The 18,359-nt window shown below is 38.4% G+C and overlaps 1 protein-coding gene across 1 annotated transcript; it reads left to right on the top strand.

Annotated features, from left to right (window-relative positions):
- Nucleotides 1–461: 461 nt before the first annotated feature.
- On the top strand, nucleotides 462–16,421 carry LOC104086233 (ATP-dependent 6-phosphofructokinase 4, chloroplastic). The gene is made up of 14 exons (XM_009590442.3): nucleotides 462–886; nucleotides 1,527–1,573; nucleotides 1,882–1,921; nucleotides 2,005–2,067; nucleotides 2,142–2,279; nucleotides 3,053–3,211; nucleotides 3,338–3,391; nucleotides 3,489–3,557; nucleotides 7,893–8,022; nucleotides 8,127–8,167; nucleotides 13,408–13,632; nucleotides 14,220–14,268; nucleotides 15,346–15,500; nucleotides 16,087–16,421. The coding sequence occupies exons 1-14, from the start codon at nucleotides 596–598 to the stop codon at nucleotides 16,252–16,254; spliced, it is 1,629 nt and encodes a 542-aa protein (XP_009588737.1). The 5' UTR covers nucleotides 462–595; the 3' UTR covers nucleotides 16,255–16,421.
- The last annotated feature ends 1,938 nt before the right edge of the window (nucleotides 16,422–18,359 follow it).

The raw sequence follows: 18,359 nt of genomic DNA, 5'->3' as shown, positions 1-18,359 counted from the left end.
TCTTTGGTTCAAGAATGGTAATACAGAAATTATAATATATCTCATTTTATGTAAAATAATAATGTAAAGATTGTGATAGTAAAGTTAAAACTTAGTTTTTATATACACACATGTACACAGAGATAAGTTGTAGTTAAAAAATCTCAACATGGAAAACTGTTACGAATTCTTACTACATAATACTATTAATATATTTATTTTTTATTAAAATAAAATTTTGTTTTACTTCCTAATACAAGACACCTTACTATAATGCTATTTTTAACGTTAATTTACTTGCTCTTCACTCAAGTATTCTGCATAAAATAAAATATATATAGTCCTACTTTTACCAGGTTTGAGATTGAGTCCTGAGAACGAAATTGTTTTAGAAATAAAGTTTTTGATTAGTCCGGCTCTAAAGTGGGAAACGGAATGTGAGTGGGGAATAAAAAAGAATTAAAAAAGAAAAAACAAAACATTTTTTGAAAAAAAGTAGTCATAGCCGCAGCTCTGGAATCGCTGATCCAGTCAACCACGGCAGTTTCCCCCTTTGATTGCATTGTTCGCTACTTCGATTTCCTTTCTCTTCCTCATTCACGTCCCCAAAGCAGCCATGGAACTCTCTTTCTCCAACGCTTCTTCACTTCGTTTTCTTCAAACTGATTCTGTTCCACTCCATTATTGCTCAATACCTGGATCCTTCCATACCTTTTCAAACTCATATTTGGCATCAAAATCTATTTCTCTACGGAGACCGTTGATTTGGCGGCAACCTCGTTCAGTTAGACTCAGAGCTGAAAGTGTAAGCCCTACCGAGAGCAATGGCAGTGTTGATAAACATGTCGATGACGATTTTATCATAGAGGATGTTCCTCACTTAACCGATTTTCTCCCTCATTTACCGGTAATAATATTGCGATATGAAGTTACTATTTGTTTAATTGGAGATTTCAACCACTGGCTTTTGTTGTCGATATTTGATGGAAATGTTCAAGTGTTAAATTCACCTGCAATGCTTATTATATAGAGATAAAGGAAAAACAATAAAAAGCTCTGATAAATACTTACCAAATTGTGTTTGGTTGGACTTTGCTGTATTTCAATTTTGATTTATTTATCTTTACGGAACTGCTGAAGTCGAAGTTTGAATCTGTAAGTTTAAACACATGTTTCCCTAGGAAATCTAATTCTTAGGGCATTTGTGGCAATGTGCTATATATAACTGGAGAGTACTTGTGATGGTATATTGTTATTCTGAGTTGTTAAGTTCTCGGGATATATCAGTATGATTTATCCATCTGCCTATCTCAATTTTCTTGTGATGTGCATGTCACTATGTAAAATTATCCGTCTATCTTTTTGTGGGTTTAATTGTTGCCAACCATTTTTAGCGTCTACCTCATCTATGAGAACTGTTATGCTTGTAGAGGTTATGCGTAAACAATTGTAAGAAGTGATAACAAGATGAGTATTTTGTCGAGTTACCAAACAACTAGGATTAGAATTGTCTTGGTTATTGCTAATCCACCATTTTTGTATTTCAGTCATATCCAAATCCATTGAAAAGGAGCCAAGCTTACGCTATTGTCAAGTAAGTTCTTTCTTTCTGTTAAGCTTAGAAAATTTTCAGTATTCTGTGTGTGCCTTTATCTTTGTGAGAATATTAAAAGGGCAGCTAGTGCACAAAGCATCCCGTGATCACGCAGGATCCAGGGAAGGGCTGCACCTCAAGGGTGTGATATAGATAGCGTACCTTAATGCAAGCATAGGTAGCTGCTTCCACGGCTCGAACCCGTGACCTATAGGTCACACAGAGACAACTTTACCGTTGCTCCTATGCTCCCCTTCCTTTGTGAGATTATTGTTGGTTAAAATTCTAGATGGTTTACCTTGACACAGGGAAACTTTTGTTAATCCAGAAGATGTGGTGGCAAAAGATGTATGTGGCTTTTTTATCTGTTCAGTTGCTGTTTCCTTTATGCCTACTTTAGTTTAACTACCATCATGCATGCTTGGTTTTAGATCATTGTTCAGAAGGACAGCCCCAGAGGAGTACATTTTCGGCGTGCAGGACCTCGAGAAAAGGTCTGACTTCGAATGCTAACCTAGAATATGGGTGTTTTCACATAACTTCAATCTAAAGATAATTTTGGTTTTAGGTTTTCTTTACACCAGAAGAAGTCCGTGCTTGTATTGTGACATGTGGTGGTTTATGCCCAGGAATCAATACAGTGATTCGTGAAATTGTATGTGGCTTAAAGAATATGTATGGAGTTGATGATGTAATTGGAATTCAGGTTAGTATAACGGGAACACATCTCTTGGGTTTTTATTCAAGTATACAATGGTTTCTCTTTTGGTCATTCCTTTCCAAAGAAAAAAGAAAAAAAACAAAGATAAAGATTGAATAATACTGATTCTCCTCTTGAAACTCTTTGTTGAATGAAATTGATTCCTCCTCGGTTTTTATTGGTTAGGAGCTGCCAACTGATATCGGCTGTTGGTTGTTAGTACTACATCGCTAATACCAAATCTAGTTAAAGACTGTGAATCAAGTACTACGCTTTTTACCAAACATACGCCTATCAAATCACATTTTACCTTGGGCAGTTTATGGGATAATCAATAAAGGATTTTTATCTTTGAAATAAATTTACAGCAGCGCAAGAGAAATCAAACAAAAATGATAAACACCCCGAAAAAGATATGAAGTGCTTGTAAATGGTCAAAGTAGTGGAATAGGATGATCACTATGACTCTAACCTTGATAAGTTAACCAAAGAGAAACAATTAATTTGATGTTATGGATGGGTAGTGTCTGTTCTCTTTTTGTGTGCTGGTCCGGTTTATTTCTCTTTTCTTCTCCCTCTTTCGCCCATGGTGATTATGAACGAAATATTAAATCTTCATTTGGTATTCTGAAATTTTAGTAAACTTAATAAGTTTTGATGTAAACTTTGTAAATCTTATTGAATGACCATCAGAGATCCTACAGTCAATATATTGTATTTCTACATGTATGTAGTGATTACTGCACCTAGAGGCTGTAATACTGTTTCAATATTTCCAGGGAGGTTACAGAGGGTTCTACTCAAAAAATACCCTGAACTTGACAACAAAAGTTGTCACTGATATTCATAAACGTGGTGGCACCTTTCTTCAAACATCTAGAGGAGGTCATGATACTAAAAAGATTGTTGACAACATTCAAGACCGTGGAATAAATCAGGTTTTTGTTTACTTTTCCTCCAAACGAAAGAAAAAATAGACCTCTATAGTACCATCTGTAGCGTCTAACCAGGAAGTTTAGTTCAATCTGACATTGGTTAGTTGCTTTCCTCTTTTTGAGTTTTAGGTATACATAATTGGAGGGGATGGAACTCAAAAAGGGGCTGCTGCAATCTACAAGGTGTTTGTACTATGAATTTTCTCCTTCTCAATTAGTTCCTGATTATTGAAACTATTATTCTTTAAAAATTCTATGATTCATATATATTTTTTCCAAGGAAGTTGAAAAGCGTGGTATTAAAGTAGCTGTTGCTGGGATTCCCAAGACAATTGATAATGATATCGCAGTAAGTAACGCCAACTAAAATACGATGTTTTATCTTGCACAATTGCTGTTTGCTAAAAAGATTTAGTATTTTGATGAAGACTTAAATTGTGCTGCTTGTTGCCTCAGGGTTATCTGTTTTTTCTTATAATTTTAAGTCATTACATTTGATGCCATCCATTGAAGAAAGAAGGAAAAACGTAAAGAAGTAAAAGTTCTGCTCAACTACTTATACCCTATGTGAACTGGAGCTTAATTTCAGTTCGACATGGAATGACTTATTCATTCAGATTGGTGTATCTACAATTCTTTTGTATTTTCCTTTTTGTTTACCTCTTTGTTTGTCCAAGAGCCAATCAAATCAAAGGAAATTCACTGGGTAATATATAGTAGAAGCTGAAGTTGATATATCTCAAGAGAACTTCCAGTAATTTTTGTAGACATAAATCTAAGATATTTTTTAACGAGTGCAAGTTTCTAAATTTCTCTCACGTGGAAGTTCTTTAATTTGACCTAGAAGCATAAACAGAACACAACCGACTACATTGATAATCAAGTTTTCTTCAACAAATTTTTTCCTGAAAAATGTTCGGAAAATAAAAAGAGCATGAAAACAGACGTACAGATTTCTCAGCTGCCTGTGCAAGGTTTGTCCTTCGTTTAACATGAGAACAAGAAAATCTACAAAGTTTTTTATGTTCATTGCTAAAATGTTTCCCTTTCTCTTTTTCTGATGTGTATGGTTTGGTGAATTAGCAGATGTGCGTTCTGTGAAAAGAATTTCAAAGAAAAATGTAACCATTTAAGCGATTGTGTGAGTGAAAAAGTTTGAAAATAAGAAGTTACTAAGCACGGATAATTTACATTCTCTCTTACCCCACTTTACAAGCAAACTTTGGAATTTACATGAATATGATTATTTTTATATAACCAAAATTATGTTATCAGGATCTATCTGAAAGCTTCCTGAAGCGGTTTCCTACTAATTTCCCCCTTTAAGTAGATGGTAGTCTCATGATCTGCATGAAGAGGTAGTTACTTTTCCTAATTAAAGATTTAGGTGCATTTCACTTGGTACATTTAAAAAAAAAAAAAAAAAACCTAAACGGAGCTTTTTATAACGCTTCGACACGGTGAGGTCTCTTTTGTTTTTATTAAGATTAAAACGTTTGAATTTGAATACAGATCGGAATATTAAGATGTGTATTAAGATTAAGATGTCTGAATCTGCATACATATATGAATATTAAGATCCTGTATTAAGATTTGAATACTAAGAAAATGGCTTATTTGAAGCTTTCGGAAAGCATGGACGAGGAGGAGAAGATGACGAACAGGGAGCGGTATAAGGTGGCTAAGAAAGAAGCAAAGTTAGCAGTTACTGCGGCTAAGACTGCCGCATTTGAGCGCTTGTATGAAGAACTTGGAGGCAAGGGATGGGACAAGAAGCTGTACAGGTTAGCCAAGGTGCGAGAGAGGAAAGCCCGTGACTTGGACCAAGTGAAGTGCATCAAGGATGAAAAAGTTAGAGTGTTGTTGGACGAGGCTCTGATTCGACAGAGATGCATAAACTCATGAATGGAGAGGGGGATAGGAGCATTATGCTGGAAAACTCCGAGAGCCGTCGGGACTTTTGGTATTGCAGGCGTATAAAAGTTGCGGAGGTAGGGGGCTATGCGTAAGAGTAGGGGAGTGCGACCAGGCCGGATGAAATTTCGGTGGAATTTTAGAAGAGCGTGGGCATGGGTAGGGCGGGCTTGGAATGGCTAACTAGGCTATTCAACGTCATTTTTAGGACGAAGAAGATGCCCGAGGAATGGAGATGGAGTACGATGATCCTGTTGTATAAGAGCAAGGGGATATCCAAAATTGCAACAACTATCAGGGTATCAATCTACTGAGCCATAGTATGAAAGTATGAGAGAGGGTGGTGGAGCTGAGGGTGAGGAGGATTGTGTGTATTTGAGAGAACCAATTCGGATTTATACCGGGGCGTTCGACTAGAGAAACTATTCACCTTGTTAGGAGGTTGATGGAGCAGTATAAAGAGAGGAAGAGGGATTTGCATATGGTGTTCATAGACTTAGAGAAGGCTTACGATAAAGAGCCGAGGGAGGTGCTGTGGAGATGTGTGGAGGCTAGAGGCGTTCCTGTGGCATACATTAGGGCTATTTAGGACATGTACGAGGGTGCTAAGATTCGGGTGATGACAGTGGGAAGGGACTCGGAACACTTCCCGGTTGTGAATGGGCTGCATCAGGGGTCAACCCTCAGCCCATTCCCGTTTGCCCTGGCGATCGATGCGCTGACGTGTCACATTCAAGGGGAGGTGCCGTGGTGTATGTTATTTGCAGATGACATTGTACTGATTGACGAGACGTGTTGTGGTGTTAACGAGAGGTTAGAGGTATGGAGACTGACCTTGGAATCTAAAGGTTTCAAGTTGAGCAGGACCAAAATAGAATATTTGGAGTGCAAGTCCAATGGCGTGACTCAGGAAAAGGACGAAGACGTGAGGCTTGATTCACCGGTCATCCCTAAGAGAGAGTTTCAAGTACCTTGGGTCTATTATACAAAGGAATGGGGAGATTGACGAGGATGTCACACACCGTATTGGGGCGGGATGGATGAAATGGAGGCTCGCTTTCGGTGTTCTGTGTGATAAGAATGTGCCACCAAAACTTAAAGGTAAGTTCTATAGAGCGGTGGTCAGACCGACTATGCTGTATGAGATAGAGTGTTGGCCAGTCAAGAAATCCCAAGTCCAGAAGATGAAGGTGGCTGGGATGAGGATGCTGAGGTGGATGTGCGGGCATACCGGGTTAGATAAAATTAGAAATGAAGTTATCCGGGATAAGGCGGGTGTGGCCCCCGTGGAAGACAAAATGCGAGAGGCGAGACTTATATGGTTTGGGCATATGAAGAGGAGAGGCACTGATGCTCCGGTGAGGAGGTGTGAGGGGCTGGCATTGGAGGGTCAACGGAGAGGCAGAGGTAGGCCGAAAATGTATTGGGGAGAGATGATTAGGCAAGATATGGCGTTGCTCTAGCTCACTGAGGACATGACCATGAATAGGAAGGTGTGGAGGTTGAGAATAAAGGTAAAGGGTTAGGTGGCCGAATGTTGTTCTTGTTTGTGGTAGTAGCTTTGATACACCACTTGGTGTCTTTCGTGTTTTTTTTCGTATCCCTAGACTTCTGATTGCATTACCTACTGCTAGTTTTGTATTTTGCTTAGGTTGTCAGATCAGTTTGCTTGTTATTGCCTCTCCCCTCTCCTTTTCCTGAGTCGAGGGTCTACCGGAAACAGCCTCTCTGCCTTCTTAAAGGCAGGGATATGATTTGCATACACTCTACCCTTCACAGACCCCACTTGTGGGACTACACTGGGTATGTTGTTATTGTTGTTTGTTTCCTCAATGTCTGAATGTATAAAACTTTCCTTTATTTAAAAATTAATTAATATAAAATTCGAATAATATACTAATATCTAATGCTATACCAATAAAATATTTTAAAAAAATTATATGGTGGTTGGTGGTGGCGATGACTAACGGTGGTGGTTATGGGTGCTGACTAGTGGTAGTGCTGGTGTTGGCTGATGGTGGTGGTTGTGGGTAGTAGCTAGTAGTGATGGTGGCTGGCAGATGGTAAACGATGATGGTTGACGGTGGTAGTTGGTGGTGGCGGGTGATAATTATGGTGGGTGATAGTGATAACTAATGGTGATGGTGATTGATAACATTGATTGGCGCTATCGTGGTGGCTGAAAGGTGGTGATTGTCGGTAGTGATTGGTGGTTGTTGTGATAATTATGATCGGTGGTGATACTTGTATATGGTGGCTAGTGGTGGTATTGCTGATTGTGGTGATTGGAGACGGAGGTGGTTGTGGTTGAGGATGGTGGTTGTGGGTGGTGGTAGTTGATAATGATGGTGAGCGGCGGTTGTGGTAGTTGATAGTGGTAGGCGCCGATGGTAGGCGTCGGTGGCGGTTAGCGGTGAAAGTGGATGGAGTAATGATAAAATGTCATCTTTGCAGAAATCCTGGATAGCATCTTTATGATTTTGTTGTAGGTCTTAATCTTTCAGACCTATTACATGGTAGGTAAATAAAAAAAACAAATGCAGTTAATGATTTAGATTCAAACCTAAAAATAAGCACACTTAATGACTAAGATGTGAATTATTAAAATTCAGACATTCATTAAGTGTCCAAATGAGGCTTGAATTCACATGCAGGACACTCTTAAACATATCAAATGACCATGATTTTCCATATTGACCTCTCATATGAAACTTCTCTTATGCATTCAGCACGATTTTGTCCATTTTGTCGTCCTTACAATTTCGTGCAGGTGATAGACAAATCTTTTGGCTTTGATACTGCGGTTGAGGAAGCTCAGAGGGCCATTAATGCTGCACATGTAGAGGCAGAAAGCATGGAGAATGGAGTTGGTATAGTAAAGCTTATGGGAAGATACAGCGGTAACTATAGCTTGGTTGATGTATTAGGCGATGTTCCTTGTACCCACATTTATTTCCATTTTGAACTCTATGTATCTCTGTAATCTCCTCTTTCTGTTCTGCAGGATTCATTGCAATGCTTGCAACTTTGGGTAACCGTGATGTGGTAAGACCTTGCAATGGAGGTTTAATATTTTTTTTTTCAAATTCCATAGGCGTGTGAGAGCTGATATCGTGTGTCTGCAAAAGACTAAGTGGAAATGGGGAAACATTAGAAAGATTAACAGTATACTTAATAAATTAGGGCATTATGAATAGATAATATAGGAAGGCTGAATGCATATACAACCCCTTAAACTAGTCTGAAAATTTTATATAGACACCTCAACTATAGCTATAACCTATTAGCCACTGACTGTACAACAACGACTCAGTAAAATCTCACTAGTGGGGTCTGGGGAGGGTAGAGTGTACACGGACCTTACCCCTATCCCGGAGGGGTAGAGAGATTGTTTCCGAGAGACCCTCGGCTCATAGACAATATATCCGTAACAACAACAGAAACCAGACACATAATATCAGCACCGTAAGAGACAACAAATAAGTGAAAGGGCAATAATAATGATAATAATAATAAAAAATAAAAATAAAAATAAAAATAATGTGATGAAACAAAAACCGCTATCAGTCCTAGACAAAACACTACCAGACTAGCTGGTACAACAAGGAAAAACGCTCGACTACCCCCTAACCTACAACCCTAATGCTCAACCTCCACACCTTCCTATCAAGGGCCATGTCCTCAGAAATCTGAAGCCGCATCATGTCCTGTCTGATCACCTCGCCCCAATACTTCTTAGGCCGCCCTCTACCTCTTCTCGTACCTGCCAAAGCCAACCGATCACACCTCCTATCCGGGGCATCTAGGCTTCTCCTCCGCACGTGCACGAACCATCTAAGCCTCGCTTTCCGCATCTTGTCGTCCATGGGAGCCACACCCATCCTCTCCCGAATATCTTCATTCCTAATCTTATCCAGCCTAGTGTGCCCGCACATCCATCTCAACATCCCTATTTCTGCCACTTTCAGCTTCTGGATATGTGAATTCTTGACTGACCAACACTCAACCCCATGACCGGTCTAACCACAGCTCTATAGAATTTACCTTTAAGTTTCAGTGGCACCTTCTTGTCATACAGGACTCCAGACGCTAACCTCCATTTCATCCACCCCACCCCGATACGGTGCGTGACATCCCGTCGATCTCCCCATCTCCCTGAATAATTGACCCTAGGTACTTGAAACTCTCTTTCTTAGGGATGACTTGTGAGTCAAGCCTCACATCCACGTCCGCTTCACCGGACACATCGCTGAACTTGCACTCCAAATATTCCGTCTTGGTCCTACTCAATTTGAAACTTTTAGACTCCAAGGCCTGCCTCCATACCTCCAGTCTCTCATTAACGCTGCCTTGCGTCTCATCAATCAGAACTATATCATCAACGAACAACATAACCATGGCACGTCCCCTTGAATATGGAGTGTATGTGCACAATGTGTCAATTAGACACATATTGTTGCAATGGCATTGCACGTGATTTACACTTCTTCGAGCGTGGGATGATTTCAAATTATGTTGATGTAGGCTCAAAGACACGTGTAATTACTAGAAATAACAAAGCTTTCATTTTTTTTTTCTTTCCCCCCCTTCTCTCTCATCGTTTTATATCCTCCATCAGTGTTTCCATTGCCGGAAAGCCCTTAACTCACTATTTCTTCTTTGAAACAAGAAACCAAATTTTACTATGCGAAAAAAAAAACAAAGTAAAATAAATATAGCTGTTTGATCTATACACAGAGAATGAGCAATGGAGACCTACTGCCAATTTTGATAATCTAGCATGCATCTCCACAGAGGAGAAAGACTGGTTGAAAAGGGTGTTTGAAGAAGAGGAAGTAATAGCAGCAATCAGGGCATGTACACCAGATAAAGCCCCCGGCCCAGATGGTTACACTATGGCTTTTTTCCAGAAAGCTTGGGATATTCTAAAGCAGGACATCATGGGGGCTTTAAACCACTTTCATCAAAATTGCTATATGGTTAGATCTTGTAATGCCTCTTTCATAGCACTGGTTCCTAAGAGGAAGAATGCTATTGAGCTCAAAGATTTTAGGCCTATAAGCCTCATAAGCAGCATCTACAAGATTACATCAAAGTTATTAGCTGAGAGACTCAAATCAGTGATTGGGAAGCTCATTTCAGAGAATCAAAATGTCTTCATCAAACAAAGGCAAATTACTGATGCATCTTTGATTGCAAATGAGATGTTGGATGAAAGGCTAAAAAGTGGAATTCCAGGCATCCTATGCAAACTAGACATTGAGAAAGCATTTGACCAAGTCAATTGGTCATACATGTTTTCAATGTTAAGGAAAATGGGATTTGGTGGCAGATGGATCAGGTGGATAAAATATAGCTTGACCACAGTCAAGTATTCGATTCTCATCAATAGAAGTCCAGTCGGCTTCTTTTCACCTCAAAAAGGATTACGGCAGGGTGATCCCTTATCTCCTTTCTTGTTTATCCTAGCTATGGAGGGTCTTAGCAAGATGTTGGACAAAGCAAAGCAGCTGCAGTGGTTAGATGATTTCAGTGTTGGGGGACCTCAAAGGAATACAGTCTCAGTCTCACACCTGCTCTATGCGGATGACACATTAGTTTTTTGTGGAGCAGGAATATCTCAGGTTCAATATCTTAATCTAACTCTGCTCATTTTTGAAGCTATCTCTGGACTTCATATCAACATGGCAAAAAGCATTTTCTACCCAGTTAATGAAGTTCCTGACTTGGGAGATCTAGCTGATATTCTTTGTTGTGGTACTGGTTCCTTCCCCGCAACATACCCGGGCCTTCCATTGGGAGCTAAGTACAAGTCTACTGCAGTGTGGAATGGTGTGATAGAGAAGGCGGAGAAGAGATTGGCAACATGACAGCTGCAATATCTATCAATGGGAGGCTGGGTAACCTTGATTAGTAGTGTAATGGATAGCATACCAACCTATTACATGTCACTATATCCTATGCCCAGCAAAGTGCTCAAACAATTGGACAAACTTAGAAGGAATTTTCTCTGGAAAGGGAACAGTGAGGGTCACAAGTTTCATCTGGTCAAATGGGCCAAAGCAACTCAACCAAAGGACCTTGGTGGACTTGGAATAAAAGACTTGGCAAAGCACAACAAGAGCATGCTAATGAAATGGCTTGGGAGATTCGGGGAGGAAGACGCCAGCCTATGGAAGAAGGTGGTGACCGCTAAACATGGACTACAAAATCACTGGTGTACTAAACTCAACAGGTCTCCTCATGGTGTTGGTCCATGGAAATACATCAGTAGCCTTTGGGAGGATTTTTCACAGAATATTTCATTCAAGATGGGTAATGGGTTACATGTTAGATTCTGGAAAGATATTTGGTTGGACAGTCTCCCACTGGAAGAGAGCTTCCCACTACTGTTTCAGATTGCTAGTGATCCCAACTCTACAATAAGTCAATACAGATCAGAAAACTCATGGGTCCCACTTTTCAGAAGGAATATGCATGACTGGGAGTTAGGTAGTTTGTTTACATTGCTTGGTAGACTGGGAACCTTCATTATGAATGAGCAGATCCCTGACAGAATCAGATGGGTTGGTTGTGACTCAAGTCCATATTCAGTGAAGATGGGCTACAGACGCATATGTGAGCATAATGGAAACATTGACTCGTGGCCATGGAAGCTCATCTGGAAGACAAAGCTTCCAACAAAGGTTATCTGCTTTACTTGGTCTGCACTCAAAGAAGCCTGCCTAACTCAAGATAATCTCTGCAAAAGGAGCTTTCAGCTGGTAAATAGATGCTACCTATGTCAGCAAAGTTCTGAGTCAATCAACCACATATTCTTACACTGTCCAGTGGCAACAAATATGTGGTGTATGTTTCTTTCTATCCTGGGAATAAGCTGGACACAACCACAGGGTATCAGGAAAGCAGTGGAAGGTTGGAGCAACTGGAAAGTTGAAAGGGCCATCAAGAAAGTATGGAAGATGATCCCAGCATGCATTTTTTGGTGCATTTGGCAAGAAAGGAATCGCAGATGCTTTGATGGCATTTCAACTTCTATACACGCTATCAAAGCCAAATGCCTTGTGCAACTATTTAGTTGGAGTTCTCTAACACCCGTAAATAATGTAATTTCTCTTCTAGATTTCATTGGATCTCTGAGTCTAGCTTAACTCAGATATATCCTTACTTTTGTTTTTGAGTTAGCTCCCTAAGCAGATTAAGTCTTTGTAATGGATCTGACTCAATTCCTTCTTGTAACTTTGCATCTTCTGGATGCCTGCAATGAAGAATCTTATTTCATCAAAAAAATATAGCTGTTTGATCTTTTCAGTTTACAGAGAGCAAGAAGTGTTTGCACCTTCTGGAATGACAATCTTAATATGCTTTGTCCTTTCCTAGAACATTGGGGTTGAAGCAATGTATCTTGCAGCCTGGTTGTCACATATCAATTGCATCAGTGCATCTCCCCCCAACTTAACTCTCTGAGAAGCTGCTCTAGCCATATAAGCTCACATGTAGCCAAAACTATTGCTCGGTATTCTGCCTCTACAGAATTGAAGCATTAGTGGTCTTTATTCCCTAGATTTTCTGTTCCTTTAGAAAAATAAAGAATTAGGAAGAAGAACTTCCTTTCTGAGAAGGGGCTTGATACCCTAGCTCTGATATCATTTACAGAAAGAAGAAGGAAAGATTTGGGAATGAATTGTTTGGTTATTTGCTCAAGCATGTAGAGATAAAATAGCGTTTACAAGTAATCCAAAAACAAGAAAAGATAGTAATTCCTATGGCTAATTACACAATTGCAGGGACACTAAACCTTTCCCATATTCACAAGGTATGAATTCTAGCCGTTTTTACAATTTCCTAATATTTGACATTCTTAACTTCTTGGTAATCAAACTAGGATAGAGATGTTTTTCCTGTGACTCTACTGGAAAACCAAGTTGTGTATTTCTATTGGAAGAGGAGGGGAGCTTGTTCAATGTTACTTCAGCGCAAGGGCAAATTTAGAGTGTACTTCGGCAGAATAAGAAATTTAATAATGTTTGCAGAGACTTGAACCAGCAGCAACATTGTGGATCAAATAATAAGCATCTGTATCATGACCGATGATATCTATCTTTTGTCAGTTTGCACATGTTCACGGTATAAGCTATGCAGTTCACAGTGATCTTCATTAAATTGAAATCAATGAGTGACCTACTTTTTAAAGAAAAAATGGAATTTAAGGTGAAATTTGTTTGTGATTCTCAGTTTACATTTGCACTTGACTGCATCCCTTTAATAATGATTAATTGTGCCAGGACTGTTGCTTGATCCCAGAGTCCCCATTTTTTTTAGAAGGTCCAGGCGGGCTCTATGAATATGTGGAACAGCGGCTCAAAGAGAATGGGCATGTGTTAATTGTATTGGCAGAAGGTGCTGGGCAGGAATATGTTGCTCAAAGTATGCAAGCATTTCAAGAGAAAGATGCATCAGGAAACAGGCTACTCTTAGATGTCGGTCTTTGGTTAACACAACATATTAAGGTATAATGCAAGTGTCTTCCTCCATATCTTTGTCTGAGAGGTCAACTAATACCTTGGATCTTGGTGTTTGTCTTTATATTATTTTACTTGGTTTTATCCTTTCTGAACTTGGATTTGTGAGGAGGTCCAAGCATTTCATATTGCTTGGCTTTTAAGATGACCAGACCAATTGCATGCGCATACTTTGCGTCCAGCTCAATATTGAACTATTCATGCCTTGTAAACGCCATTAACAGATTCCCTTTTATATATATTGTTGTCAGGATGTATGATTTAAAACCTGAAACAGTTCCATTAATTCATATTTTTTCCTTGATTCCCCACTCTTGCAATAGAGCCTTTGTTCTGATTCAGTGATTGTCTTGTGCTGTCTATTACTGAATGACTGGCCCAATTGATTGTTCACATTTCCGATCCAGTTGAATATTGAACTGTCCATTCCTTGGAAAAAATATATGGTGAAATTGTCTCTTCATCTGATATTACCTTATGTGGGGGACCCTGTGATTAGAGATGTGAAACACTATTTAATGTGTTTCCTTTCTTGACTACTTAATCTTCAAATGACATTTTTGTTTCATTTACAGGATCATTTCACAAATATCCGGAAGATGACAATAAATATGAAATACATAGGTACTTAACCTGCTTCTTTGGATCTTGTCTCGAGGGGCATAGGATGTATGCTGGTTAAGTATTTTATGGTGTTATGCATCCCCTATTTGCTAATTGTCAAAATGTTAGTTCATCCAATAACCCAAACTTATAACGTTAGTTTGACTTGGCATGGATTTAGGAATAGGTTGAAACTATGTAGTACATACAGTGAAAAAAACAAAGCCAAACCTAAGTATTAGAGGAACTCTTTGATGACTTTGAGAAGTCAAGGAATAAGAGTACGCCCTATGTAACTATATAGTATGATATTGATATTGTGAGGAAAGATTTATTTGACGAAAGTGAACATGGAAAGAGAGAGACAATCTTTTCGATTACTCTCCTTGTAAAGTAGTTCAGAAACTGGCAAAAATAGGAACACAAAAATAAAAAGAGAAAACGAGAGACCAAAATAGTGTGCTAGTTGTTAACTCGTAGTCCTTTTGGGTGCTTCCCCTTGAGACGTCTCATCTGTCAATTTGAAGGAAACAAAAAAAAAGAGAGCATAGAGTTACATAAGATTGTTTAATTATTTTTAAGAGAAGTTATTTGATAAAACAGCAATGTGGACATTGAGGAGGAATTATCACTAACAAATTCAATCTAAACTGTCTGGTTGTTACACTTAATTTTCATGTTCAGCTTGAAGATCAAACAATTGGACAATAAGCAGATGAGTCTTAATAGTGTTGCCTGTCATGTATGATCAACCTTTGACAAGTCTATCAGTTGTGTTATTTTAAGATGCTTTCTGTACCTGCTATTTTTACTTGGTGTTTGGTTATTTTCTACGGAAGTGTTAGTAAATTGAAGCATGAAGGTATTTTACTTTCAGGCTTTTCTTTCTCGGTAGTATTCTGAGGTTGAAATATCATAACTGGTAGAGGGACTATTTTGTAGTTTCATTAATATGTTTGTGCAAACAATTTGTTGTTATTGCATTATATCTTTAGAAAGTCTAAAAGCTATATGATTCCATAAATTCATTAATGTCGATCAATTATTATGTCACTGGTTTCAATTCATATTCTGTTATGGATTCATTGTTATCCACAGACCCTACTTACATGATTCGAGCAATTCCAAGCAACGCATCAGATAACATCTACTGTACACTTCTTGCACAAAGTGCTGTCCATGGAGCGATGGCTGGATTCACAGGCTTCACTGTTGGACCTGTAAACAGCAGACATGCTTATATTCCAATTGACGTAAGCCTATTTGTGCATGTATTAATTTCTTGAATTGAAAGCATGCTGTTTGGCAACATATAATTGTTCTGCTTCAACTAAGAAATTTGTTATCCGATATGTTTGCCTTCTATGGATTCTTCTCACTGAATAATCTATACTTCTAACTTAGCTCATATTACCTGTCAATCAAAACCACCCAAGCTTTTCCACCAACTTAATGAGGTGTATATTTCGAGCCTCGTCAGTCCCGATGGATTCAATAAATATATCAATTCATCTATGAAAAGGGGACATCAACATGAGCATAATTTCATTCCAATGGAGGATCTTTTTCTTTTTGGTTTCGCCGTCTCGTACCATAGGTTGGTGATTATCATCCTTTGTGTAGAAGTTCTTGTTTGTGGAATTAAACAGGCATTCTGAAGCTTGTGTGAAGATCATTTAAAGTTGAGTTTGCTTGTGGACATTTAAGAGTTGTTATTCCCCTATAAAACTTTTAAAGTATTTTTCATACTTTTCTGAGGTATGCCAATGTAATGTTTTATTCTGATCAACCGTTTCTCCAATGACGATCTAATGTTTATGCCCTCATGTTCATTTGCAGCGTGTTACTGAAACTACAAACACTGTGAACTTGACAGGCAGGATGTGGGCACGCCTTCTTGCCTCCACTAATCAACCAAGTTTCATTCAACACTCTCAGGCTGAGAGAGAGAGAGTTGATAGACAGACTATTGATGCAATTCACAATATGATCATTAACTCTACATAGATTATTTAGATTTCTAAATATTTTTATTTCCAAACCCATACACGAAGCTTGTACTAGGTATTGATTTCAAGCCATATTTATTGGGAGCTGTTGTTGTGCAGTTCTGAAGAGGAAAGTGATTCACTATTTTTATACATATCGAAATATCTATTGGATAGTTATCTCCACACAGTCGATACCTTTTGTCTTTTTGGTTTTATCTTTTTTTTTTCTTTTCCTTTTATAGGTCGGTAAATATTATTCAATGCAGAGGAGCACTTCTGTGAAAATTAGTGTCTGCCTTTTCTTCTTTTTGTCACTTACAACCTCAATGCTTCCTATGCTGGAATCGATGAGTGCGTCTCATATGAGGTGCTTTCAGTCCCTCATTTTCCTTAAAAAAACTTTTCTTCTTTAAAAATATGAAGTCATTCTGTGAAATCTCGATGAACAGAATTGAGGCATTGTAGTAGTGGTTGTTTTCATTATACTTACTTCTAGACCTGTATCTTGCGGGGTGGAGCTAGAGTTCTGGCAACGAGTTCGACAGAATCTAACTAAAAAAATTCTTTATTTATTAAGAAATTCACTTAACATGTATAAATAATTTATCCAGAACCTAATAAGTTATTTTATTTAGATTTCAAAACTCATAAACGCGTGGTATGCCCATTTTAGATAGCAGTGTTATGTTTATGATTGGAGAAGAATGAAGCATGACGCAGTGTGCTATATTTGGACTGCATGTGTCTTCTGCTTTCTGCTTTGCAGAGTGAACTCTTTCAAGCGTTTGATTCTGCAGATTTTTAGTTGCAATTAATGAATTTTCATCTGTAACTATATTTACAATTTGATAAATATTTAATTTAAAAATATCTTCAGATAAACAGATTTGCAGCCGGCAGGCAGGTCTCACCGGGCCTTGCTAAAGGTGATGGACCTTTTTGTATTTTTGCGGCTGCTTCCCTAAATATCCAGTAAATGGTTGCAAATGATGTAATAATTTTTGTTCTGACAGAATTTATGGTGACTGATGATGTAACAACATATGCATTGGCCATGTAAGTGTCACGATCCAAAATTTACTATAGGTCATGATGGCGCCTAACGCGTCAGACAAGCCAACGGTGATCTACCAATTTAATTACTCATTTTAGTATTTTTGAAATCAAAATTTTCCTTAATTAGACAATATAAAATAAAATTTACAGAGTAAATGAAAGTATCTGCACGAACCACAATAATAAATAACCTGAAAGAACCCCCAAAACCCGGTGTCACAAGTACATGAGCATCTTTCTAGGAAGTATAACAACAATGCAACATCTGTCCAGAATGAAAATAAGACAGGAGGATATACATGACTCTGATGGAGACTCTGCAGGCTGCGGTTCGTAACAGAAAATACAACCCATAATAAAGTCCCCGCAATAGTCGCGCCTCTGCGCCCAAAAGACCACCAGACATATATGTACCTGCACAAAAAGTGTAACAAGTGTAGCATGAGTACATAAATCAACGCGTACCCAGTAAGTATCAAGTCTAACCTCGAAGAAGTAGTGACGAGAGGTCGAGGTCGACATCGACACTTACTAAATATCCAATAAAGCAATATAATAAAAGCGTAAGTAGATATGAAGTGCACAACAATAGTGAGGTAAATCTGTAAGATTTATAATCTTTCAATTATTTTTTTTAAAGCATAAGTTTCTCGATCTTGTATTGTACATTAATATCTTAGAAAAATGCCAAGTGTCAATACCAATTAAGTAATAAATACCATAAAATGTCGGGCTTCAGTGGCAGGTTTATCTTGTGAATATTCGAACTACTAGTGATAACACACGATTCTACCGAGGTCGTTCGGCACAATCCGGAATAGTATTTACACTGCCGAGGGTCGAGCAACATGAACCATAGATGTATCTATGTACTGCCGTGGCGTTCGGCCTGCTCCACAAGAAGAGAAAGATATTTTATTAGCATTTGACTTAAACATTATTAAGGATTTATACTAAAACAATACAAATTTCATTAGCGATCTTTCACAATTTCTCTAACAAATCCTAATATAATTTAGGCATTTTAAATTAACAAATATGGTGCAAAAATTCCAAATACTTCAT

Source organism: Nicotiana tomentosiformis, chromosome 3 (genome assembly GCF_000390325.3).
Source record: "Nicotiana tomentosiformis chromosome 3, ASM39032v3, whole genome shotgun sequence".
Taxonomy (NCBI): Eukaryota; Viridiplantae; Streptophyta; class Magnoliopsida; order Solanales; family Solanaceae; genus Nicotiana; species Nicotiana tomentosiformis.
The sequence above is the reverse complement of the archived record's forward strand: the minus strand, read 5'-3'. Positions and strand labels throughout refer to the sequence as shown.

What these genes read in the sequence shown, in the direction of transcription:
- LOC104086233 (XM_009590442.3), top strand. Translation starts at nt 596, where the DNA reads ATGGAACTCTCTTTCTCCAACGCTTCTTCACTTCGTTTTCTTCAAACT. An exon ending in CAAGCTTACGCTATTGTCAA is followed by an intron (nt 1,574 to 1,881) that starts GTAAGTTCTTTC and finishes ACCTTGACACAG; the next exon opens with GGAAACTTTTGTTAATCCAG. An exon ending in GGTTAACACAACATATTAAG is followed by an intron (nt 13,633 to 14,219) that starts GTATAATGCAAG and finishes TTTCATTTACAG; the next exon opens with GATCATTTCACAAATATCCG.